Here is a 24,496-nt window from a genome sequence, read left to right as displayed (position 1 = left end):
AAATAAAATGTATCTACTTGACCACGAACCAGAAGCATATGCTTCCCAGGGTCCTGGGTTTGAGTGTTGTGCATGCCCTTATTGTTCTTTCTGATTACAGGTGACAAAGGCCCTAGTGCTCAGATACCATCCTCGCAGCTCCTGCCTCACAGACCGAGTAAGTCCTTCCTAGAGACAGGAGAACCTAGGATCTAACCAGGAACTTCCCTATCAATCCTTGTCCTCCCAGATACAACTTCCATTCTCCTCTTGGGTATTCAAGATTCTTCTCCTCTGATGTCCCTCAAAGACTCTGTTTTCTCTAGCTCATGGGCCTCCTGAGTGATCCAGAACTAGGCCCAGCAGCAGCTGATGGCTTCTCTCTGCTCATGTCTGACTGCTCTGATGTGTTGACTCGTGCTGGCCATGCTGAAGTGCGGATCATGTTCCGCCAGCGATTCTTCACGGATAATGTGCCTGCCTTGGTCCAGGGCTTCCATGCTGCTTCTCAAGGTGAGGAGAGCCTGAAAGAAAGGCCCCAAACACAGACCTTCTCTCCTTGCCCAGGCCACATTCCCTAAAATGGTAATTTAGGGCCTGAGTGCTTCTTTAGAGCTGTAATATGGTCTACACCTAGAAGACTAAATGTTCTGATTTTCATCCTGCTTTTTCCCTATGATTAGCGTAACTTGCTTATTCTGAGCTTGAAAGGTTTTTTATTTAATAGTCGGCTGATGTTCCAGCCTCAGAGATTAGAGTTGAATTCTCAAGCTATTGTTAAGTCTAGTTTCTCCCCTAAGCTTTTCCATTTGTTACAGATGTGAAGCCAAATTACCTGAAGGGTCTATCTCACGTACTTAACAGACTGCCCAAGCCTGTGCTCTTGCCAGAGCTGCCCACAGTAAGTCCTGCAGTTGGGGCTTCTGAGCAAGGGACAAAGCTGTTGGTTTCCAGCTAAGGCTAAAAAGGGGAGGAGGACAGCCAGGATCATCAGATAACATGGTCATCCCCCATCTTTCCTATTGCTCCTTAGCTTCTCTCCTTGCTGCTGGAGGCCCTGTCCTGCCCTGACTGTGTGGTACAGCTCTCCACCCTCAGCTGTCTTCAGCCTCTTCTACTGGAAGCACCCCAAGTCATGAGTCTTCACGTCGACACTCTCGTCACCAAGTTTCTGAACCTCAGCTCTAGCCCTTCCATGGTGCGTTGAGCCCCAGCAGCTCTTTGGCACCTACATCTCACCCTCTTGGGTCTCCCCTCACCTCCTTATGGTTGTGTTCCAGGTGGTCCGGATAGCTGCACTCCAGTGTATGCACGCGCTCACTCGCCTGCCCACCCCTGTGGTAAGTACCTCAGACCCTCTCTGGCCTGGAAATTTCTTAGACGAGACAGAGAAGTACCTTTCTGCCTTAGTCAAATGGGATTAGCGACCCTGCTGTGTGACTGAGATATAAATTACAAGGTGCACACAGGCAAAGATTTTCTTCCTTGGTCCCAGAATGGACCCAGTAAACCCCACTACCCTATAATAAAATGACCATCCTGCCACATAGCATCCTTTAGAATCACTAAAGAAAAATAGGACAAGTTTTGCTTTCTTCTGAATATTAATTGGACGGAGTCAGAGAAGTGGCTCTTTCAGTTGCCTTGGTTGAGCAAGGCTCAGGTTATTTCTTCTGACTCCACAGCTGCTGCCGTACAAACCACAGGTGATCCGGGCCTTAGCCAAGCCCCTGGATGACAAGAAGAGACTGGTGCGTAAGGAAGCAGTATCAGCCAGGGGAGAGTGGTAAGTTTCTAGGCCACAGGAGAGATGAGGGTTGAAATAAGCTTCACAACTAATACTGCCATCATTCTTTTTGCCTACAGGTTTCTGCTGGGGAGCCCCAGCAGCTAAGCCCTTGGCTTTGTCTGTGACTGTTCTCACCAACCATCTAACCCAGGATTACTAACTACTGAGCCATCTTGCTCAAGGCAGGGAGACTACTGGCCTCTGACTTCCTCTCCCACTGACACAGCACAAATGCAGGGCCTCTGCTGCATGGCTGTACAAGAAACATAGGAATCCTGACTTGGGATGAGTTTGTGAAGTAACGGAGTGTGAGACTACTTATATTTGAACAAAGATCTTGTTGTGGGCTCTTCCATGTATGTTGCAGAGAAAGGAAAATGTGCTGCTGAGGGGTGAATGCAGATGAAGGTGGCCCTGAGGACCAGGGAGGGTGGATGTGTGTATACCTGCTGGAGAATAAAGATTTCTTTTGGTAATGGGGCTGACTGTCAGCTATTCCCCTTCTCCCCACCTGTGCCTCAGTAGCACATAACCAGAGGAGTCACTGGCATGCAATAGAGGCCAAGACTTCTTCAGGGCATTTAGCCCCTACACATAGGGCAGAGGGGGCATGACCAGAACACCTACTCACTATGCCTTGACCCTGAATTTCCCCCTTCCCTGCCCTACAGTAAAGGCAAAGAGTGAGAAGCCACAGATCTTTAAAAATCCAATACCTTTATTTTTGCTCCCTTCAGCAGCATGTGAGAAGTGGCAGTGACCTCAGCAGCAGCCTGGTATCTGCCCTGTTGAGAAGCCAGGATCTCGGCTGTACCATTCAGGTATTTTCTTAGACAGCAAGTGAAAGAGGTGGTGGCCAAGCCCAGTGCCGTAACCTGGAGGAGGTTGTGGTCAGCACCTGGACAAGTTGGCTAGCTGCCTGACCCCCAGTCTGGGGCTGGAACTTGTTTGCCTGAGTAAAGGGACATCAGTCCCAGGATTTCCCCACATCATGCCTTGCTTCTGCAGGAGCCAGTAGGTTAGTCCTTGAGTTATCCCTGCATGGGATCCTAAGGCAGGCCCAGTGGCTCTTTTTGTTCAAAGATTCCAAGAAAAGCTGCCCTTGGAGGTCCTTGAGACAATGCAGGAAGCAGAATGAATGCTAGAGTCACGGCTGACACACTCCAGTTCACACTGCCATCACAGAGGCTGAGTGAGCAGCCACCCAGGGTGGGGGGTCCCAGCTCATTCCATTCCCATGGGGCAGGTGACTGGAAGGTAACAGCACCCGGGTAAGCCAGTGCCTGCAAGAGAAGACAGAGATGTCTCTACGAGTTCCAAGATCTCTAGGTTTCCTTCTAAATCCTCATTCCTCAGCAAGGATATATCAAGGTACCCTGAAGCTACCTTGGCACTAGTCACAAAGGTAACAAAAGTTCTGTTCTCCTCTGCCTAATTTTTGTCCACTAAATGCACCTTTGGTGCTTTGAAGGCCTTTAGAAATTTCAAGCTAAACTTCTAACGGGCCACTGCAGGCAAGCCCAGTTACAGACAGGAATGTTATGAGGATAGGAGCGGGTGGAGGAACGACACTTGTGATCACATGATTGTTACTGCCTCAGTAGTTCCCATTTGGAAAATGACCACCCTTGTCCCTTGTGCTGAGAGAGGTAGCTTCATGTATTGTCTTATGATCTCTGCCACAAATAAATTCCTTCAGTCCCACAAATTTTTGGCTTGATCTCCAGACACTGCCACACAAGTGGTGGCCACTATCCCTACCTACAGGTCTCTTATTAAGAGAAACTTTCTCAGGATTCTATTCTAGTCATCTTTAAGCCACATCTACTATTTAAACCACATGGTTTTGCACTTAAGCCCCTTTGGCTCAAATAAGCAATGATGTCTATTCCTGGAGTCTAGAACTGCACTGTCCAGTATGGTAGCCACTAACCACATGTGGCTATTTAAATTAATTAAAATGAAATAAGACTGAAAATTACCATATTTTCTGCAAATTACACACTCCCACATATAATGCGTGTAGCAAACCTAGGAAAATAATGTGCGAGGGGCTTGCATGGTTGGAAAAAAAACGACGACGACGTGTTCTTTATTTGCATAAAAATATGTTAAGTTTATCAGTCACAGTAGCCACATTTCAAGTGCTCAGTAGCCACGTGTGACTAGTGGCGTATTGAGACAGCACAGGTCTAGAACATTTTCCTCGTCACAGAGTTCTGTTGGGCAGCACGGATCTAGTTGTTTTACTTTACCTTCCCGTGTCCACGCCCAGGAATACCTTCCAGTTGTCCAAACAGCCGTAGTTGTAAGGATTCCTAAATACCTAGAGCCAAGAAGAACATATGTTTCTAGGAGCCTCTTTTACTTAATCCCCGTCCAACTTTCAAGTCTAAATTAGCTAAGCCAAAGCTCAGCAAGGCATGGTTCTGGCCCTTTAGGGTGCCTGCCCTAGTCATCCCTGGCCTGTTTACAGGGTGGCAGGTTCCATTACCCACCCACCCCAAGCCCTCAGCCCTACTCACTTTGCCCTTGGCCTGTAGCCGACATCTCTCCTTCTTGTTGATGTGCCGTTCAATGCTAGTCTCACCTCGACTGATGAGCACAGCATGCCATACAGTTAGGGCACCCAGGGCAAGTGCCACAGAACTAAGAAAAGAGGAGCAAAGATTGATGGAGCTTAGAGGGGGCTAGAGGAAGGCCTGCAATTGATCCGAGCAATAATGATTACCAGGGACCTCTCAATGGTTAAGCGCTCAACTATTAGCGCTCAGAAGACAAGCCAGGCGATCTGCTTCTGAAAGGTCACAGCCTTAAAAACTCAATGGAGCAGTTCCACTCTACACACATGGGTTGCCATGAGTCAGAATCGACTGGAAGGCAGCTAACAACAACAGGGACCTCACTGCCTTTGTCTTCCTTATGTCCCAGCCTGAGGCAAGGCCTACTATTTTAGTTGTAGCCTATGTCCTAGGTTAACTGCTACTTCATTATGTCTATAAAAATCATTAACAAAAAAGCATCAGCATGGGCTACGAATACAGTATGTGAAAATGAGGGTGGAGAAATAAGTCTGTATTATTAAGAAAAATGTTTTATGATTCCGAAAATATCCATCCATGCGTGGGAGACAGTAAAAAAAAAAAAACCAAACCCATTGCCATCGAGTCAATTCCGACTCATAGCAACTATAGAGATAGTATAGGGTAGTAAAAGCACAGAGGGTTGGAATCTGATAGCACGGAATTCAAAATCCAGCTCCACCGTTCCTAGCTATGTATCACTGAACAAATCACCCCTCTAAGTTTTCCTCATCTATAAAATGCAATGAACTACCCTTTGGTGTTGCTGTGAGGATTAAATAAAATAAATTTAACTTACCTTGGCACGTAACAAGCACCCAGTGCTAGTGTCCTTAGTGTTCCCTACCCCAAAATGCTGAAGAAAGTTAAGTGCTGACTCTTTGCCAGCCTAAATTTGAATACAATGGTGGCAGTTTACACAGGGATGGGTTCCTGCCTGTACCGGGCACCTAACAAGGTCTTCCTGAAGCTGCCCCTCCCGTAAACCGTTAAAAAATGAGAGTTAGATACCTGCACAGGAACCAGAGGTAGACGAGACTCTTGTGAGTTATCCTTTCTCGAAAAGAGAAGGTAGGTGGTGGGGTCTGGTGATAAGTCTAGAAAAACAAAATAGCAAAACATGGCTCATTTGCTTTGGTGGTCTCCAGTAATTGTCCCCAGCACCTACAGGTAAGGGAGTGATCTAAACCCAGGCCAAGAAGAGGATTGAAGCCACAGAGGAGTCAGGGCAGCAGCCAGATGGGTAGACCGAGCCCAGAGACATCACGTGGACAAACACTGGGCATAGCAGGTCTGGACAAGATGGCAAAGCACAGAAGGAGCTGACCCTGGGCCTTTAGATTTGACTTCACAAATGGGGCTCCAGGGAAAGCCATTCTATTCCTCAGCTGGAACTCCTTCACTATGTGGCCGCATCCCCAAGAGAGGAGACCAGATTCACACCCAGAATGGACTGACTGGAAGGGGGCGAAATGTGAGCACCTGAAGGGGCACCCGAGGTACAATCATATGAGCCCAAGATCTACTCAGAATAGAGTCCTAAAAGACATGAGGGGAAGGGATGATCCTGATGTGGATGCAGATAGACCAGGAGCAAAGGATGACCCATCTAGCCCAGGGAGCTCTCTAACCCCTGGAGCCCCATTACACAGACTCACAGACTCCTTGCTGCTCAGGCCATCACCACAGCAGAGTCCTTGCTCAGCCCCAAAGAGGAGGTGATAATGGGATAATAACACTCACATACTAGGGACATTCCAGCTTGTCCCCAAGCCACTGAACGTAGCCTCCCAAAACACCCCCTATCCAGTCTATAGTTGCCCCTCAAGCAGCCTCCATAACTAAACTAGTAGGCCCAGCCCCAGCTGCCTCAGCAACTCTCTACCCCCAGGCCTGAGCAGCAGGAGGCAGTGGGGTGGGGACGGCCCACCTGGTTGACAACCGCCTGTTGTTTGTTCTTGTCGAGCTGTTTCATTTTCTAAGGGGATTGAAAATAGTGCTGTTATACTCTCAGGCCTCTAGGATGGAGTGCTACCAGCCCCACTCTTTAGGGACAGATTCTACACCCCAAAGTTCTGTTCTACTGAGCTGCCCGGCTTCTAACCATGGACTCACCTCAATGGCAGCATAAGCCTCCCGGAAAAGGTCCCAGCTTCCGTAGCTGCAGTAGATACAGCCCAGAGTCATGAAAAAGCAGAATGAGAAAAAGTACCGATGGTTGTAGTGGCCCACACAGTTGTTTAGCCAGGCTGGTGGAAAAGGATTAAGGATAAGATCAAACAACTTCAAGGGGTGGCCAGGCCTCTCTGGTTCATTCTTGATTCATGGTGGCATCACCCAAGCCCAAGGATTCCAGGCACCAGGAATTATTTTCCTAAAGGCAGGAAAACATGGGGCCATTTCCAGGGGTTGAGGTGAAGCATTCTAAGCTTTTCAGAGCCTTCACAAGCCCCACTAGGAAAGCAGGAGAACTAAAATCCTTCAGTGAATCTGTGCCAGTACCTCAGCCTAGCTGGGGGCAACTAGATATCTGTATGGGACAGCAGAAGGGGACCAATGGTTCCATCTGGCACACCCAGGGGATAGCCAAAGAAGCCCAAACATCTCTTTCCTACTGCATGAGCTTCTCCTGCACCCATCCAGTAGCTGTCAGCATTGACAGTCTACAGGAGAAAAGAGCTGCTGGAATAAATCCTTGCTCCAAGAAGATGCGTCCCACAGAGGCTGTCAGCCTTCTGCTCCCCCCGAGGAGATGGTAAGCCCCAACATCTACTCTTCTGCGAATTTCTTGTGAGCCCAGTGCTCTCTCCAAGGTGATGCTAGAAGCCTTGGGTTTCTGGCCATTAACCCTGTGCAGTGTTCTGGAGCCAAAAAATGGCCTCAGGCAGAAGAGATAGCAAAAGGATACGGCAGTGATGATCCATCTTCAGCACACACCTGTGAGGGAGGGACACAGGCTCTGTTACAGTGGCCAAGGTTCTTGAGATGTCAGTGCCAGTCCTTTCCTATAAGGACCAGTATCCTGCCGAGGTGGAAAGGGCAGACTGTGAAGACAGCCAGGCCTTACTTCAAACCCAGCTGTTTATTGGCTATATGATACTGGGCAAGGTAACTTCTCTCTCTAAAACTGCGGTTTCTACAAGTGACAATAACACCTAACTCAGGACCATTCTGAGGACTAGGTATCATGATATAGACAGGACAGTGTCTGGTACATGGCAGGTGCATCATAACATAAAAGTCTTAATTAAATTCCAGGTCTAGGTTTTGCCAAAGGGCTACAGCAAAAGGGCCACAGCTGGGGTTCACAGAGGGCAAAGCCAAGACCCACCTATTGCAGATGCTGCAGTGGTGTGTTCGGGCTGGCTTGGGATAAATGCACTTCTTACAGATAGAGACAGTTGCGATGTCATTCCTACCCTGTGCAAAGGGAGAAAAGCATCATGACAGCTATGGCAGCACCAATCTTGCACCTCAAAAGATGCCAAGACACCCTCCTTCCCCACTCCTGGGACTGGCTTCCACAGCCTGTGACTCCCCCTCCCCCATAACCCTATGGGGACCCACCTGGGGTGGGTATCCAGGCGGAGTGGTGATGGCCTGGTAGTAATGGAAGACGATGAGGATCAGATTCCAGTGACTATAGAAGAAATGCCAGCAGAGTCGTGGCACTGAGTAGGTTTGGAGAATGAGGGGCAGGACACATAGGTAGGCGATGGCCACGATGGAGCCAGTCAGCACGATCACCAGCACCACGAACACCTGCCAACACCAGTGAGGTCTGAAAGTGTGGGTCAGGTAGACCCAGCAAGAGATCCTTGCCAACACCCAAGCAGATTCAAGAATTTCCTCAAAGGATAGGGGCTGGCCTCTAAAACATGTCCCTCTCCTACCCCAAAACATCCTTTTCCCAGCCCCCGGAGGTCACTCACCACCCCGAACCAGCGGATCACGTTGTCCACCAGCCAGTAGACAGGCTCAAAGGCAGCATCAACAGCCGTGTCAACGCCCCCAAAGGAGTTGTAGAGCAGAGAGCGTAGGCAGACCTTGCCATAGCGCCAGCGCTGTACCAGGCCCCGGAGCAGAGGTGGGCAGCGGCGCCTATAGCCCAGGAGCAGAAGCAGGCGCAGGCAGAGGCGGGCTGGGCCTAGCAGCAGGCTCCGCTGGCCCCGCATGGCTCCTAGAAGAGCACACCATTGTGAGGATCCAGCATGGTTCCTGTCCCTCCCTAACCCTACCAGCAGGGAGGCCCAGAGCACCAGTTTAGAGGACAAAGACCTAAGACTGAGACCCAGCTAGGCCAGTCACAAACTGTGTGAAGTAGGAAGGTCACTTCATCTCTCTCTGGAATATGCAGTGCCAATGTCCCAACCAAGTTACATGAGAGGACTGCAGGTTCTAAGCCTACAAAATCCTATATACATTACACCAGGTGGGTGCACACCAAATCTGAGGTGATGAACATCTACAGTACAGGGTTGTTATAGATTGAAGTGTCCCCCAAAAATATGTGTTGTAAATCCCAACCTGTAGTTAGAATCCCATTTGGGAATGGGTTTTGTTTGTTATGATAATTAGACATGTTAGTATAGGGTGTGCCTTAAATCAGTCTTGAGATCTATAAGAGCAGATTAGGCATAGAGAAGCACAAGGAGAGACGGGGTGAGACAGATGCCACACCACATGAAGTTCACCAAGGAACAAGGACCTTCCCCCAGGGCCAACGGAGAGAAAGCCTTCCCCGAGAGCCAGTGCCCACAATTTGGACTTATAGCCTCCTAAACTGTGAAAAACTTAATTTGTTTGTTAAAGTCCCCCACTTGGTAGTATTTCTGTCATAGCAGCACTAGATAACTAAGACAAGGGCCATGGTAAAGGAGTGAAGGAGAGGCAGGCGGCTCCAAGCTCAAGCAGGGTCCTTGGAGTTATCTATATAGATAGACCGCTGGATGGAGTGTGGGTCTCCTGCCTGCCCTGGCTCATCAGTCTACCACCTAACAATTGTTCTTCCTAGGGAACAGCTGGAAACCCTGGTGGTGTAGTGGTTAAGTGGTACAGCTGCTAACCAAAAGGTCGGCAGTTCGACTTCACCAGGTGCTCCTTGGAAACCCTGTGGGACAGTTCTACCCTGTCCTGTAGGGTCACTAAGAGTCAGAATGGACTCGACAGCAACGGGTTAGGTTAGGTTAAGGAACGCTGGCTCCTCTAAGTGGAGGAGTGAGTGCATGGCATGTGGACCTTGCACGTAGATCTTCCTTGATGCTATTTGACTCTTGGCAAAAGATACGCCTCCTCCCCACCAGCTCAGCTCAGGGCTGACTTTACAGGCCAGCAGACCCAACATGGCAGCATGAGAGTCCCTGTCCCCTCAGGACAGCTCAGCTGCTCCCTGCATGACAGAAGATGCCTTGTCTCCAGTTCCAGTCCCAGCCCCATCCCAAGAATATAGAAACCAACACAACTTGAAGTATCCAGAGCAGAGTAACACCACAGGCAAGAGATACCAGCAGTGGGAGGGGGCCTCCCTGCTGCCCTTGGACCCAAGCTTCCCAGCCAGCCTTCCCAGCTCTTTAGCTCTTTCCACAGCACCTCTTCAAGTACCTCCATCTCCTCTATGCTGTGTTTACTTCAACAATAATGGAAGGAGGTCGGCTGCCCAGGCAGTGCCCAGAACAGAAGATAGAGATGCTCTAACAGATTCCTCTCATCAATTCTGCAGATTAAGGTCCTTTATCAGAAATTATCTGATTTTCCCCTAGGATGGCCACGGAAGGCTGTTTTATCCTCAGCAACTCCACTGACTTATTTAACAGGCAGCTCAAAACTCAGCAGAAACTGGAGGAGGCTGCTCCACTCTAGGGAGGTTTCAATTCAGTAACTGGAGCAATGTACTCTCCTTGCACCCTGGCTCATCCCCACAAAAGGCCTTTCAAAGAAAACACTTAATTACCTCCTTCCACAAGCCCTGTAACTGCCTAAGGCAAACAAAAACCCAGCAGACATGGCTTACAGAAAAGAGAAGAAAGACAATTCCACAGGGACCCACACTCTGCATCCAGATAAAGGAATGGGCCATTCCCATCACCTCCTAGGAAACTAGGAGAAGGCATGTGGTGAGGGTAGAAAAGAAAAAATACAACTTCCCACCTCCTTTAAGTTGGACTCCTATTGTTTGGGATCCTGATTTGTCTTGAAGCATGAATTTTCGAAATAGTGGACAGCCACATCAAATGAGAGTGTGACAAAACAGATTACCCCACAACAAATCCAGGTGGCTTTTGGACTGTCCACACCACTACTCATTCCCTTACTATGGTTAATGGAGAGTTGCCGATTTGCTAAAATACTTTTTATAGCAATAGTTGCAAATCAGTTGCATTCCTTGTGAAAAATGTAAATTATATGCCACCGCACAGTCAACTCTCCTAATCAATAAAAAATATCCTCCTTCTCAGATTCTTGATTTTTCCCATTGTTCTCACCCACCTCCTGAATTCGTAAGCTGCACACGAAATGCCTGCTTCAGAAACTTGATTTACCAACTCTCATCTGCCCATACCCTGGCTACTTAAGAGTTCAGCTCTGCCCTTAAGTAGTTTTGTGATCTTGGGCGAATCACTGAATCCTGCTGGGCCTCAATCTCCTTGTGTTCCCATACAATGAGGGGGTAGGATTAAATGCTAAGGTCCTTTCCAGCTCTAACCCTTTGTGATTCTGTATGTATACTTGGTAAGGTATAAGTGAAATGTTTATAAAGTGCTTAGCACAATAATACCTGGCTCATAAGAAGTGCTCAATAAATACATGAATGAATAAATGACCTGGAACACCTGGTTGAGGGATGCAGAAGTGGAAAGGCTGGTCAGATGTCTATCTGTCCTATAAATACCAGCAAGGACACTCCTAACATTAAATAATTGTCTGCCATTATCATTCTTGTTGATCAAAGAGAAACAGAAACCGTTATTAGAATCATACTACTTAAAGAGCTAGACATTTAGAAAACAAGTCCCACCTGAAACCAACTCAAACTTGTAACATAAAGCTTGTATTATGCAGAGCTACAGAGCAGAATTGAGTGACCAAGTATGAAGCCAGAGCCCCCCAGTTTTAGCTAGTGGGGAGGGGATGCCAGGGAAGAGATGTGTATATAGTCCATGGGCCACAACTAAGCATACAGAGTTGTCATCTCAGGAAATAAAGGTATGGCAGAACTCAAAAAAATGGGAGAGAGGCGATTTCAGAGTGAACAGGTGAGGAAATAGTGCAAAACATAGTTTCACTATAACCCCAAGAACAAGCCCTGAGCACTCTGACCCCTCAGTAGTAGCCGCAGGCCATAATGACATCTGCCAGCCAATTAGGGGATTGTAGGCCACAGCACTCAAGGGAAAATCCCTTCTTCCCAAGGCACTAAATCCCCATATGCCCCATAGGGAACCCGGAATGGAGGGTGGGAAGTAGACAGGGAGGGATAGATTCCGAAGCCACCAGCAGGCAGAGGAAACATGAAAGTCATGGCAAATCTCATCTGAACAAAGATGCTGCTTCTCAGGATGTCTGCAATCTCAAGTAGTAGATCTCAGGCATCAGTAAAGGGCAGCATTTCATTCATGTGCATGACTTCACTTCCGAACTAACATGCTGGGAAGAAAAAAGAGTGGCAATATCAGAAGCCCAGGACGGGCCCACACGACCAGAGCTCCGCTTGAGCGCATCCGACTACAGGATCGGAAGCTGCAGTTACAGGAACAGGGAAGAAGTTTTATTTCTCAAGGAGGACGGCGTGGTTAAAGTGCGATGGGCTGAAAGTCAAAAAACTCCGATATGGGCTCCACCTTGAACTATCTCCGAGACTTTAAACAAGTAAAATCCTGTCTCTGGATTTGAGTTTCCAAATCCATGAAATGGGCGAGTTGGGTTGGTTGGCCTTCCCGCTCCGCTCGTTACGGCTGTCGGGAGGGTGCGCTAGGCCGGGCGGAGCAAAGAGAAAGCAGGAATCCTGGCTCTCCACAGGGCTCCGGGAAAGGGCCTGACCCTAGAAAAAGGGACTAGAATGGGGAGCAAGAGCCGAGGCTTCGCTCTTACCTGCCGCCTCTCCAATTAACTAAATCGAGTCCCGCAGCCTCCGCCGCCGTTCACTGCTAGCCCCTCCAGCTCGGCGCCCCGGCCCGCCCGGCTTAATTCGACCCAGCGTGGCCCGCCGGCCGCAGGACCAGCCGGGGGACCCGGACCCACTGCCAGCCCATCCTCGACCATAGGCGCAAGCGCAAGAGCAGGAACCCCGGAGCTCCGCCCCTGAACCTGTCTCGGGACAACCTGGGAAATGAAGTTTGTCTCTCGGGGTTGGGAGTGGGGGCAGGCATCACGTGATGACACTTACCAATTGGCGCGCTTGTTACTGAGGAACCGCGCCTGGATTTGGCCAATAAGAAGTCGGCTTCGTTTTCATCCGGGTTCTGGGACAGCGGCACTCATGGCGCCCCCCGTGAGGTACTGCATACCTGGTAAGTGAGCCGTCTGCGGAGTCTTGGATAGGGACAGAGGCAGGAATGCTGGACGGCCAACAGTTTCTGGGGGCCCGCGGCTGACGCGGCGTTTCTTCTGCAGGCGAACGTCTGTGTAACTTGGAGGAGGGCAGCCCGGGCAGCGGCACCTACACCCGGCACGGGTACATCTTCTCGTCGCTTGCCGGCTGTCTGACGAAGAGCAGCGAGAACGGCGCGGTAAAGGCGACGGCTTCCCATCCCCTCGGCCTCTTTCTCTTAGGCTGCCCTTAATTTCTCGGCTCTTAGGCAGGGATGCTGAGAATGTGTCTTTATTGCCTCACCAATAGAAAAACTTGGTCTCTAAATTTCTTCCGGCTGTGATCTTCGCTGCTGTGCACCTAGCCACCCCCGACCAGTTGTGGTGATCTCGCTTTGTGCTGCTGCCACTCGGGGAGCGGGGCTGGGGAGAAGTGAGGTGAGCTGAGAGTAACCCAGCCCAGGCGTGAGCCGAATACTGAGTGTTGCCTTTTTCTCTGGCTACATCTCGCTTCACTCTCTCCAGCTTACTCTTTGCAGTCTTGTCATACTGGCTTCTTTCAGTGTTCGCTAAAGCATAAAACTCTCTCCTGCCACAGAGCGTTTGTACATGTGCCACCAATCCGGAACACAATCCTCTCCCTCTTAGCCTAGTTAACACCTATCCTCTTTCGTACCTATTCCCCTTAGCCTAGTTTAACTTCTCCTACCCTACCTACATATCCTACTAGTCTCTCTAGAATCATCTCAAAGAAGACCTCCTGAGCCCACTAGTTGAGGAAAGGGGTTTTGTGTCTTCTTTCTTTATTTTGTTAGACACTCTGAAAGAACTATATTCCTTTCCTTCCAAGCACTCATCTCAGCCTATAATCAAACACTCGGCTATTTGTTCCCCCCTAGACTCTTAAGTTCTGGGAAAGCAGACCTCACCATTGTTCCTTCAGCACTTAGCACAGGATAGATATTCAATAGATATTTGTTGAATGAATGAGTAGTACTATCCTCCCTGACCCAAACCATGGTATTTTCCATCACCTCATATGCATTCGAAAGCTGAACAGTGAATAAGAAAGACCAAAGAAGAATTGACACCTTTGAATTAATGTGTTGGTGAAGAATATTGAATATACATAGACTGCTAGAATGAACAAGTCTGTCTTAGAAAAAGTACTGCCAGAATGTTCCTCGGAAGCAAGGATGGTGAGACTTTGTCTCATGTACTTTGGACGTGTTATCAGGAGGGACCAGTCCCTGGAGAAGGACATCATGCTTGGTAAAGTAGAGGATCAGCGAAAAAGAAGAAGACCCTCAATGAGATGGATTGACACAGTGGCTGTAACAATGGGCTCAAACATAACAACAATTGTGAGAATGGCGCAGGACAGGGCAGTGTTTCATTCTGTTATACATAGGGCTGCTATGAGTTGGAACCGACTTGACAGCATGTAACAATAATATCCTCTCTAGTCCAGAGGCTGATCTAGGATTAGCTCAGGATCAGCTAAGCAATCTTTGAAGGAGCAGCTTAAGACAAGTAGCATAGTAGAAAGAGGATTCAGAATTATAACATGTAGGTACTGACTCACTAGAGCTTGATTCTGCCTTGGTTAAGAATTTTAAACTCTCTGGCTTTAGATTCTTCCTCATCTGTAAAATGAGGGGCTTTTTATTCAATCAGTTGTGGAAATATTCTTAACATTCCTAAGTTTGTTCATAGATGTCTGTTTAGCATTTTCATGTGCCAGGCACAGTGCTAACCTCTGAGGGTCTAGTAACGAACCCAGTACAGGTAATCTCTGCTATCAAGGGGTGGAAACACAATCGTAAACAAATAAATGCCCAAATGAGTATATGGCTACAAGTATGATGAGTGCTTTCAAAGAATATTACAGAGTACCATGAGAACCTATAACAGACAAACCCACCTTAGTCAACAGAAGTGACACTTAAGCTGAACCTGAAGTGTACGTGAGAGTTGGATGGATCGTAGAGCACAGTACTGACAGAAAGAATAGATTGAACAGAGATCCTGTGATGAAAAGAAATTTAGTGAGTTGGAGAAACTGAAAGAAGGCCAGGAGAGCTGAAGTATAGCAAGGGAGAGATGGATAAAAAATGAGGCTCAAAAATATCTGTCTTACACCAACTGCCAATACCATGCTCAAAGAGAAAACTCTAAAAGTATTCCCTTAAAATAAAAGAAAGCAAGTATGGCCAGTATTAAATAACATTGATTTGGAAATCTAACCTGTTTGGTAAACAGAAAGAAGCAATAAAATTTTGGAGGAGTCATATCATCAGTAATTATGGGCAATATGGTTGTATACCTAGAAAATCCAAGAGAATCACCAAAAAAACTTACTAGAACTAATTTGGAATGGTTAAATTATGTTTTCTGGCAGCATTCTTCCCATGACCCCTTGGTCATCCCATTTCCTAGGCTAGGCTATAAATCGATTCATAGTAAACCTGCCCTTGTGACCTCAACTGTGGACCAAGGGATTCCTTTAGTCTCAAGCCACAAATACCTTTACCCAAGTCTTAGCCAGGATTCCCATTTTTGTTCTCTCTGTAGCTTCCTGTGGTGTCTGTGATGAGAGAGACAGAATCTCAACTGCTGCCAGATGTGGGGGCTATTGTAACCTGTAAGGTAAGTTGGTCCTAACCTCCCTCCTTAGGACACTTGTCCAATGCTGAAATGATAATCATTCTAGAGCTGTGCTGTTCAGTACAGTAGCCACTAGCCACATATGGCTATTTAAATAAATTTAAATTAAATTTAGTTCCTCAGTCACACAAGCCATATTTCAAGTGTTCTGTAGCCATGTGTGGCTAGTGGCTGCCGTATTGGCCAACACAGCATTTCTGTCATCACAGAAAGTTTTATTGAACTGTGCTGTAGTAGATGTTTCTGGGACAAAGATCAATGCAGTCAACTTCAGGCACATGCAGTTCGTTCTCTGAGCTGATCCCTGAGTATATAGTTTCTACCTGTGTCTGAGAAACAGGGCCACGAAACGGAGGTCCATTTTTGAACATCTGAAGCTGAGACCTTTTTCTGAAGAGAGGCAAAAGTGTAGTCTAGTCGCTAGCATTCCTGGTAAATGTAAAATCTTAGGACATTTCAGGAGAAGTACAAATGAATTCTGTGACATACCGGTACTCCCTACCCATCCCCATCCTTTGCTAGGTTAAACTCTCTTGTAGCTGTCAGTTAGTTTCTCTTTATAAATTACTCCAACAGAAAATCTGTTATTCTAAAAATAGCCGAGAGAGTGATTGAAATATTACACAGCAGCAGAAGTATAGACTTAAGTTCCCTCCACTGTATGGGCCTCTTAGTAAGATCTGTTAAAGGTCTAGATTTGCTATAATGCCCTATGTCGATTTATGTTAAACTTCTATACTTTTCAAAGTTTATACTACATTATCTCATTTGATTCTCACAGCAACACTGTCAGATGGCCAGAATGGTTCGTATTCCACTTTACAGATAGCACTTGTGCAAAGATAAATAGGACTTAAGTTACATACTTAGTAGCGTTGCTTGGACTTAAAGTCTTGTAATTCCTGGTTTATTGCTGTCTTCTTGAGCTGACAACTGCTAATTCTCTGATGCTGCTCCTTTCTCTGTTCTACAGGTCTCTAGCATCAATTCGCGCTTTGCCAAAGTACACATCCTTTATGTGGGGTCCACGCCACTTAAGAACTCTTTTCGAGGAACTATCCGGTAGGAAGTATCCTTGTCTTCACATTGGCCTCAGCACCTGGAATGAGATTAGGATAGAAGAGGAGATTGGAATTTTAGGAACAATTACAGTTCCTACACCTGCCTATTTCTATTTCCTCTTTGTGCTATGATTCTCTCCCAGTAGTGCCAAAGAAAATGTTGTAACATCTGAGCTAGGACAAAAGAAAAATATTAATAGGAGAGGGTTTAAAAATAAACCAAAAAGATTTGAGCAAAGCTGAAGATCAGCAGCACTGGAGTGATTCATACCAAACAAAGTAGAAGGCGTTTTAGGAAGTACCTCCTTTTCTTGAATTTAATTTAGATTAAACCCAAGGGTTGTAACATTGAAAAGGTTTTTGGGTGAAATGGTAGATTTTTCCTCTCTCGGGGGTTCTTTAAGAAAGAGCAAACAGTTCTTGCGAACCAGATAATTCTGAAACCCTTTCCAGCCTCAGGATTCTATGTGATTCTGTAGTGCTTCTGTTCAGATTCTCATGAACTGAGAATTCTCAGCAGAATTTCCTATTCTTTCCTGCCAAATCTGATCTGTTTTTCTCTAGTTAGAAGTATAAATCTTGCTGCTCTTTGTGGTCTTAGAATAGGAAAATGTTTTCCTCTCCCAGTGAGAACTGGAGACACTTCTCCACTCTGCTCCTCTGGGTGACAGCTAGATCCCAGTTGTGACTTGTTCGATCTACTCTTGTAGCTCTTCTCAAAGATAATTAATCTTTCTGTTAATTTTTTTTCCCCTATAGCAAAGAAGATGTCCGAGCTACTGAAAAAGACAAGGTTGGTTGGTTCATTCCCCGCAACCCCATGGCTTTAGGAATTTCACTTGTTTTAAGTTACTATCCTAATGAACTTCAAAGATCCACAGGAATGCAGAGTACAAGGAAGTTTAATTCTCTTGCCATAAAGTATGAAATTCACCTCATTGTCCCTTTCCTTTCTCTGTAACTTTTGCTCACCCCGTTGACCAGATAGAAACTGTTTTGTTCTTTGTCTTTGAAGCCAGGTATTTATTCATTGCTCTTCCCTCAGATTTACTCTGGACTCTTTCAGAGCCAACTATAGTACCTTTCGTCTGAGACCGAGTCCTGATCAGGTTACTGAATTCAAAATATTCCATTTATATGATAATGCTATAGGAGCAATAAAGTTGACTTGAGTAGTGATGGCCTCCATTCTTTGGAATTAGAAAATAGATTGGCTCCACCCGGAAGGATTAGTAGTTTCTTGTACACCTGAACAAGAGCTTTCACTTGACATTTCTGTTCTTTCCTCACAGGTTGAAATTTATAAGAGTTTCCGCCCAGGTGACATTGTCTTGGCCAAAGTGGTATCCTTTATTCTAGCAGACTTCTAGTCCTTTGTCAAAGTAGAGAAACAACTCAAGTAGCTATAGGGGAGGAAGACTTATCCCCTCATTTTCCTTCACCACTGTTATGTCACTAGATCTCTCTGGGTGATGCACAGTCCAACTACCTGCTGACCACTGCTGAAAACGAGCTCGGTGTGGTGGTGGCCCACAGTGAGTCAGGTGAGTTCTTCATGCTTCCACGTGAACTTGCCTGGGAGCCATGCGTTGGTTTGGGACTAATCCATTTTTCCCCTCATTTCCCTTGATTATAATTATCTAGAAAACAGTATGGGGGTAGAGGGAATGATTCTCCTTATGTAAATCTAAGGAAACGGGGCTCATTCCATAAGTTGGTGGAATAAACAAGGTTTTTTCTGTGTGAGGTGAAGTTTACTAGGTAGCTTGGGGACATTTCTGCCAAGTATCATACCCAGCTGAAAGAGAAGGGTCTCAGGCAAATATCTGGGGGTCCTAGCTCCAGCAGCAGCTTTTCCCTTCCAGGTGTCCAGATGGTTCCCATCAGCTGGTGTGAGATGCAGTGCCCTAAAACCCACACTAAAGAATTCCGGAAAGTGGCACGAGTACAGCCTGAATTCTTGCAGACCTAAGAAGCCACATTTTCCTCACAGAGCGGGTAATCAGATTCCAAAAGTATCTGCATGAAAGTAGCATCAAGATGCCATTGTCTTTATTCAGACATCTGGGGTCAGCCAGCTACCACCTCTAGAAAAATCTGCCAGAAACTTACTCTGTAAGTGAAACATTTTTCTTATGAACCTTTTGGTGGGTTCCGTTCTCTTGAGTGATGAAACTTCTCTTTTAGAGGCACCAGAAAACAAACTGTGTAATGTTGGAAACAGCTTCTTTCTCCTGATTGTCCTTATAAATATGTATTTTTTGCTGTGACAAAACATTTTTATTAAAAGGATTTTATAGTTTCTGTTGTCTTGAGCAGGGAAAGGAATCTAAATGGCATCATGACACTTAGAGCAGGAGTTTGCCAGCAGTCACTCATTAACTGACATGTATCAAGTGCTTGCTTTCTCTGGACAAAGCCTGATCTCCAAACTTCTTTGTATTTTTTGTGTTTGGTTTTGAGCCTGAGCTTATTGAGTTCTTACTGTGTGGTAGGCATTGGGTCAAGCACTTTATATACATTGCCTCACTTAATATTTTATTTTAATTGAAGTTTTTATTGAGATAATTGTAGATCCACATGCAGTTGTAAGAAATAATACAGAGAGAGTCCTTACACACTTTGCCCAGTTTGCCCCAATGGTGATGTTTTGCAAAATTTTAGTATAAAAATATTACAACCAAGATGTTGACATTGATACTTGAGCAAGTTATTTTTCTCTCTTTAAGTCTGTTTCCTCATCTGGAATCATATGACCTACCTCATAGGATTACTGTGAGGAAGAAGTACATGACTAGCATGTGCTAGTATTATTGTTATTATTCTATATCTGACTACCTTCTACCAAGTGTCTACTAAATGCCAAGCCTTATGCTAGACACTTTCATGTAGTTTTTTGAATCAGTCCTGTATTGATAGGCATTTAAAAAACTTTACAATTTTTTTCTGTTACAGACAAAGCTGCAGAGAAACCCCTATACCATCCATTTTTGTTCATGCCTATAGTTCTTTTGCAAAATCAGTTCCTAGAAGTGGAATTCTGGGTCAAAGAGTATACACATTTTAATTTTGTATTACGTTTTTCCTTATTGCCTTCCAGAAAGGTGCTACCATTTGATTCTCTCAGCAACAGTGTTAACCGTTTACATTGTCTCTGAACCTCACCGTGAACCTGAAACATAGCAATCATTTCAATCATTACACAGATGGAAACTAAAGCTTAGAGATATTAATTAACTTGGCCCAAGTCACACATCCATCAAGTGGCAGAGCAGTACTCAGACCCAGGTCTGTCTTACTGTAAAGCCCACGCTCTCTCTCCTGTGCCATGGTATCTCCTTTATGCCGATTACTGAATAGAACCTTGGGCATGCAGGGTCTCTCCAAATTGACACTGGTTCCTTAATCATGAGTGCTTTTTGGATGACATTCATTCATTTGATAAATATATACTGAGTAACTACTCTGCTTGCCACTCTTCCAGGAGCTAGAGTTAGGTACAGCAGTGAATGAGATAGAATCCGGTCCTCGTGGAGCTGACATCCTAGTGGAGGAAGACATATGATAAGTAAACAAATACAGAAATGTTATCATTTCAGACAGTAATAAAAAGGTAGTATAGTCTAACCTGGGTTGTTATCTAATGCTTTATTAGAATCAGGATAATTATCTTTGTGTCTTTTCCCTAGTGCCAGTACTAAAGATAACCAAAAATGGAATGAGATTGGTTTTCACTAGGAACTAGTTGTGCTCAGCTCAGCTTAATTCTCAAGTTGTTGGAGTTTCTAGTTATAGTATATACAGTGAAACCTGTGAGAGCCAGAACTCAACGGGACTGCCTTATTTACCTGGTTCTTGGAAGTTTTCCGCCTTATACAGGGTGCAGTCTTACCACTTTTCTGTTGCTCTCTATTAGTGGAAAATATTTGAGTTTTCCTTCTCTGACAGGTTTCTGCCTTACACAGCTCCTGGCTTTCTCAGGTTTTGCTGCAGTTGATTTCAGTTATAATATCATTTTGGTCAGGATGGAGAAATGGAGGTTGGGTGATGCTAATTTTACTTTTTACTTGTTTATATATCACCCTGTTTCTAAAAAGCATTTGAAACAACTGGATAATAGCCTTCCCTTATCCGCTGTGGGCCAGGTTAGATGTCTTACCCTTGCCCATCCAATATTATATTATAAGTTAGCTAGTTATGTGCTTGTCTCTCCTAGCCTGAGCTCTCCAAGGGCAGGATTCTGGGTTATCTATCTTTGAATCCCCAATTAAAATTGTGTTGGGTGTGTTCACAGCTGATTAAACAGTAGTGCTCAAAAAGTGTTAGAGAACACTGAGTGATGGAGTGAGATCTCTAATCTGAAAGTGAGTCTAGAGAATAAGAAGGAGACTGTTCTTTCTGTGCCTTGGAATGGTGGTTCTCAGCCTGGGTTAGGTACCCTTTAGAATTGCCTATAAAGCTTTAGAAAAAAAGAAATGCAGGTGCCCTAGCCCTCCCCCAGAATCTCATGGGGTGAACCCAGAGCAGGTATCTGTTTTTTTTAAGCTCCACAGGTGATTCTGATGTGCCACCCTGGTTAAGAGGCACTGCCTTGGAGGTATAGTAATTTGTCTCCTAGCGGTAATGGTAGGTGTTGCTGGCTTTGTGTTTGTTTCCTGTCTTGAAGGCAGGAATTCTAGTCAGGGCCCTTTAAGTTGCAAGAAATGGAGACTGATGCATGCTCAAGTGATGTAATGATATAGAGTTAATAGGATCAGATAGGATGTCAGGACAGGAAATGAGGATAGCTTGGCCTCATGAGAACTGGGAAACAGGAACAGTTGCTTCTAGAATCCAGTCCTCTATTTGTTCACTCAGGAACTTGATCTTACCAAATTCCCCAGGGTAAGACTGACCCTGGAGAGAGAAGCCTGGGGCCAGAAGAGGAGCCTACTAGGTAAGTGAGGCACTGGTGAGCGTCCCAGTGCAGTGGGTAGGATTTAGGGGCAACATTTGAGCAAGAGTTGGTGGTGCCACTTCCCTTTCCCTTATAAGGTTATTCCTTGAGTGCTTCTTGCCCAGACCTCCCAAATTTAGTCATCTCAGTTTGCCACACTTCAGTGAAAATGTATGCTTGGAGATAATCAGATTTTGTAGCATCAGTTCACTCTTCCTTAATTCACAAAAGACTGGCTGCTAAGCCAGAATACGCATTTAAATTGATTCCCAGTGAGGAATATTCTTTTTTCATTAAGACATTACCTTCATAGTATCATAGAACTCGAAAGAACTTTTGCTCAGGTAGGCTTTTGAAAAAGGTAAGAACATAAGGGAATAAACCATAAGTGAGGTAGATGGATTGAGGGTTCTGTCATGGGACCTATGGTAGAGCTTCCACCTGCCTTACTGTACAATGTGTGTTTCTAGGGGCCAGAATTTTTGCTAGCTCCAGAGTCTCCCTGCCTCATGGAGCTGGGTAAGTGGATAAGCTTTCTCCAACAGCTCTCTTTGTTTTAGATTCCCTGTCTCCACTTACACTATTCATGACAGTATCTCCTTTCTTCATTTCACCAATACTGTCTAACCTCATTACAATTAAAATTGATTACATTTTCAGTTGGCTGCTTTTGCTGCCCTACAGAAAAGCACTTTAATTTTATCAGAAAGCTAGCTCCCAGCAAATGACACTGTGGGTTATTTGGCAGAAGATTTCCTCCAGAGAGCTGGCTTCAAGTCACACCTTCTTACTCTTCCGCCACAGAATGGCACTTGCTGACCTAGCCCTCTGCGTTTGAGGAATTTGTCGTTTGAACTGGTAGAGCTTTCTTCTGACTGCATCCACTGCCCAAGGAGGGATATGTCTCCTTAATCCCTCATTCCTAAGCAGTGGAGTCCAGCCTGGTTGCCATGGTCCCTTCCCCATTCCTTGGAGCCAGTCAGCCAGACTGAATAGCTCTATTCAGCTGTCAGTGGGCTGGCCACTGGCTCTTCATCTCAGTAGACCTGAAGCCATGGAACATGGCATCTGGCCGTAGGTGTATGCGGACTCGGAGTCAGTAGGACCTGAGTTTGAAACACTCTGTACTACATAATCCTTGTGAAACCTTAGACAAGTCATTTAACCTCACCCACAAGCCTATTTACTCACCTGTAAAAATTGGGATAAAAACACCTACCTTCAAGTGATGTCAGAAGACATACATTTGAGTAGCTGGCAAAAAGTTGGCACTCAATACATTTTGGTTCCATCCTGTTTCCCCCTGGAAACCCTGGTGTCATAGTAGTTAAGTGCTATGGCTGCTAACCAAAAGGCTGGTGGTTTGAATCCACCAGGCGCTCCTTGGAAACCCTATGGGGCCATTCTACTCTGTCCTATAGAGTCACTATGAGTTGGAATTGACTCAATGGCAACGGGTTGGTTGGTTGGTTTTTTGTATTTCCCCCAATCCTTTTTTCTGCTAATATATCCCTACTCTGGGAAAGGCTGATCATAGCCCTGCCCCCACTGGGTGGCAGCAGAGGGCAATGAAAAGCAAATCCTGAGCCACTTTTGCAGACTGAGCACCAAAAAGAGCCAAGAGCCTTACAGCAGAGGTTGCAAACACCATGGGAAGATAGGAAAGTACATGGTTCCTTTAACAGACTTTGCTCTTACACTACCCCTCTCTGACAGGGAAGGTGGACTAAAGTATTGCTACTGACAATCTCCCTTACTCCTGCCCACAGCTAGAGTTGAGTGGCCTCTGAGCAAGGTGGTCCCATCTGATCTGAAGAATACTTGGTCAAATAAAATGAGCAACTTCTGGTCTAGGATTCAGTACAGGCCAAGTAAACTAACATCCCACCAGGCTGTTAAAGACTTAAAATTACCGGTCTTCCTGGGATTACTGTGTAGATCAAATGAAAAACTAAACTGGAAAAGCAAGATACTTAAAAAGTATTTTAAGTTTTAGAATAAGGACCTTAATTTAGTTGAATGTGCCCTTCTTCTGGGCTCCATTACTTAGTGTCTATTGTGGCAAGTTTCTAGGGCTCTTTTGGCCAGTTTCCTTTTCTGTAAACTGGGGATACCAGCCCTTTCAGGGGTGCTTGTCAAGATCAAGAGATATAATGTGTCTCACTCAATGGCTGACACAGGGAAGTTTATTAAGAGCTTAATAGATGGTGTTACTTGCTCCTATCAGACGGTGTTTAATATTCTTTCTCTTGCCTTATGGGATTTCTCATGTTCCGATGATCTTTCCAAAGGCCTTAGAAAAAGTAAATGTGACCAATGCCCCTTCCCAATGAGATAATAATGTAATTAGTCTTTTTCTCCCTGCGAGTCATTTTGAGATTAGAATTTTTTTATGATGTTAGTTTACTGGCAGGGTTAAAATTTTATAGGCCAAAAAGTTGCAAATCAAGTTTTAAAATGACTGATAGAAAAGGACTGGTTAAAAAAAAAAGATCTGGCAGAAAAGCCTTTATCCTACCCTGAAGAGATCATGATGGCGTTTCAGGATTTGACTTTCCAGTCAAGGGGTATTTGGTAACCAGCACCATCCAGAGAACTAGAGGAGCAACATGGATGGAGACCTCCCACAACCCAGCTTTCCAGCCTAAAGTAAAAACCTAGCAAGAAACATGATTCTTGGGGCAGGCTGTGTGAAGTTGTGACTGGACCTGTTGTCTGAAAGCTCTTAATGTGTCGCATAAAGAATGACTTGGGTAATGGACATTTCAAGTTGGATGCTCAAGCTCCCTCAGACATGAGATATTAGACATCACACAGGACAATATTGCACATCACTCCTTTATTACACTGATCTGGAAAAAAGATTTAGTACAGTTATGTTCAAACTGAGGACGGGGCCCAACTGGCAGGGCCAGACACAGTGAAAAGACACATTTGGACATGATCAATAGGCATT

General features: G+C 45.6%; 3 protein-coding genes across 7 annotated transcripts in view; 2 read left to right on the top strand and 1 right to left on the bottom strand.

The window, feature by feature from the left end:
- Positions 1–2,244, top strand: part of MMS19 (MMS19 homolog, cytosolic iron-sulfur assembly component) — a 34,122-nt gene extending 31,878 nt beyond the window's left edge. Inside the window, exons 25-31 of one of the 2 annotated variants that reach the window (XM_004369992.1) lie at positions 101–157; positions 306–492; positions 798–880; positions 1,013–1,177; positions 1,260–1,319; positions 1,665–1,765; positions 1,846–2,244. In XM_004369992.1, the coding sequence (XP_004370049.1) occupies positions 101–157; positions 306–492; positions 798–880; positions 1,013–1,177; positions 1,260–1,319; positions 1,665–1,765; positions 1,846–1,873 (681 nt within the window). In that variant the 3' untranslated portion in view covers positions 1,874–2,244. The remainder of the gene's footprint in view (positions 1–100; positions 158–305; positions 493–797; positions 881–1,012; positions 1,178–1,259; positions 1,320–1,664; positions 1,766–1,845) is intronic. The other variant, XM_023740526.1, reaches the window with a different exon arrangement.
- A 232-nt stretch (positions 2,245–2,476) lies between these two features.
- Positions 2,477–12,613, bottom strand: ZDHHC16 (zinc finger DHHC-type palmitoyltransferase 16). Of its 3 annotated transcripts, XM_023740534.1 has the most exons (11): positions 12,439–12,613; positions 8,283–8,530; positions 7,918–8,112; positions 7,682–7,770; positions 7,259–7,287; positions 6,466–6,599; positions 6,281–6,328; positions 5,362–5,447; positions 4,294–4,417; positions 4,024–4,094; positions 2,480–3,051 (listed from the first exon to the last, which is right to left on the bottom strand). In XM_023740534.1, the coding sequence occupies exons 2-11, from the start codon at positions 8,523–8,525 to the stop codon at positions 2,937–2,939; spliced, it is 1,134 nt and encodes a 377-aa protein (XP_023596302.1). In that variant the 5' UTR covers positions 8,526–8,530; positions 12,439–12,613; the 3' UTR covers positions 2,480–2,936. The 3 variants fall into 3 exon arrangements, with proteins under 3 accessions (XP_004370046.1, XP_004370045.1, XP_023596302.1); XM_004369989.2 differs by lacking the exon at positions 6,281–6,328 and having other exon boundaries at positions 2,477–3,051; XM_004369988.2 differs by lacking the exon at positions 12,439–12,613 and having other exon boundaries at positions 2,479–3,051; positions 8,283–9,106.
- A 200-nt stretch (positions 12,614–12,813) lies between these two features.
- On the top strand, positions 12,814–18,905 carry EXOSC1 (exosome component 1). 2 transcript variants are annotated; one of them, XM_004369987.2, is made up of 8 exons: positions 12,814–12,857; positions 12,961–13,076; positions 15,451–15,525; positions 16,517–16,605; positions 17,364–17,397; positions 17,897–17,947; positions 18,064–18,148; positions 18,470–18,905. In XM_004369987.2, the coding sequence occupies exons 1-8, from the start codon at positions 12,827–12,829 to the stop codon at positions 18,574–18,576; spliced, it is 588 nt and encodes a 195-aa protein (XP_004370044.1). In that variant the 5' UTR covers positions 12,814–12,826; the 3' UTR covers positions 18,577–18,905. The 2 variants fall into 2 exon arrangements, with proteins under 2 accessions (XP_004370044.1, XP_023596290.1); XM_023740522.1 differs by lacking the exons at positions 12,814–12,857; positions 12,961–13,076; positions 15,451–15,525 and having other exon boundaries at positions 16,560–16,605; positions 17,364–17,401.
- Positions 18,906–24,496: the final 5,591 nt, after the last annotated feature.

Source organism: Trichechus manatus, unplaced genomic scaffold (assembly GCF_000243295.1).
Source record: "Trichechus manatus latirostris isolate Lorelei unplaced genomic scaffold, TriManLat1.0 scaffold00007, whole genome shotgun sequence".
In the NCBI taxonomy this organism is placed as follows: Eukaryota; Metazoa; Chordata; class Mammalia; order Sirenia; family Trichechidae; genus Trichechus; species Trichechus manatus.
This window is presented reverse-complemented; position numbering and strand designations above follow the sequence as displayed.

Coding starts and splice junctions, on each gene's coding strand:
- ZDHHC16 (XM_023740534.1), bottom strand. CDS start 8,525: ATGCGGGGCCAGCGGAGCCTGCTGCTAGGCCCAGCCCGCCTCTGCCTG. Junction 8,113..8,282: donor TGATCCGCTGGTTCGGGGTG/GTGAGTGACCTC, acceptor TGGTGTTGGCAG/GTGTTCGTGGTGCTGGTGAT. Junction 5,448..6,280: donor AACAGGCGGTTGTCAACCAG/GTGGGCCGTCCC, acceptor TTGTTTTTCTAG/ACTTATCACCAGACCCCACC.
- EXOSC1 (XM_004369987.2), top strand. CDS start 12,827: ATGGCGCCCCCCGTGAGGTACTGCATACCTG. Junction 13,077..15,450: donor AGAGCAGCGAGAACGGCGCG/GTAAAGGCGACG, acceptor TTCTCTCTGTAG/CTTCCTGTGGTGTCTGTGAT. Junction 17,948..18,063: donor ACATTGTCTTGGCCAAAGTG/GTATCCTTTATT, acceptor TTATGTCACTAG/ATCTCTCTGGGTGATGCACA.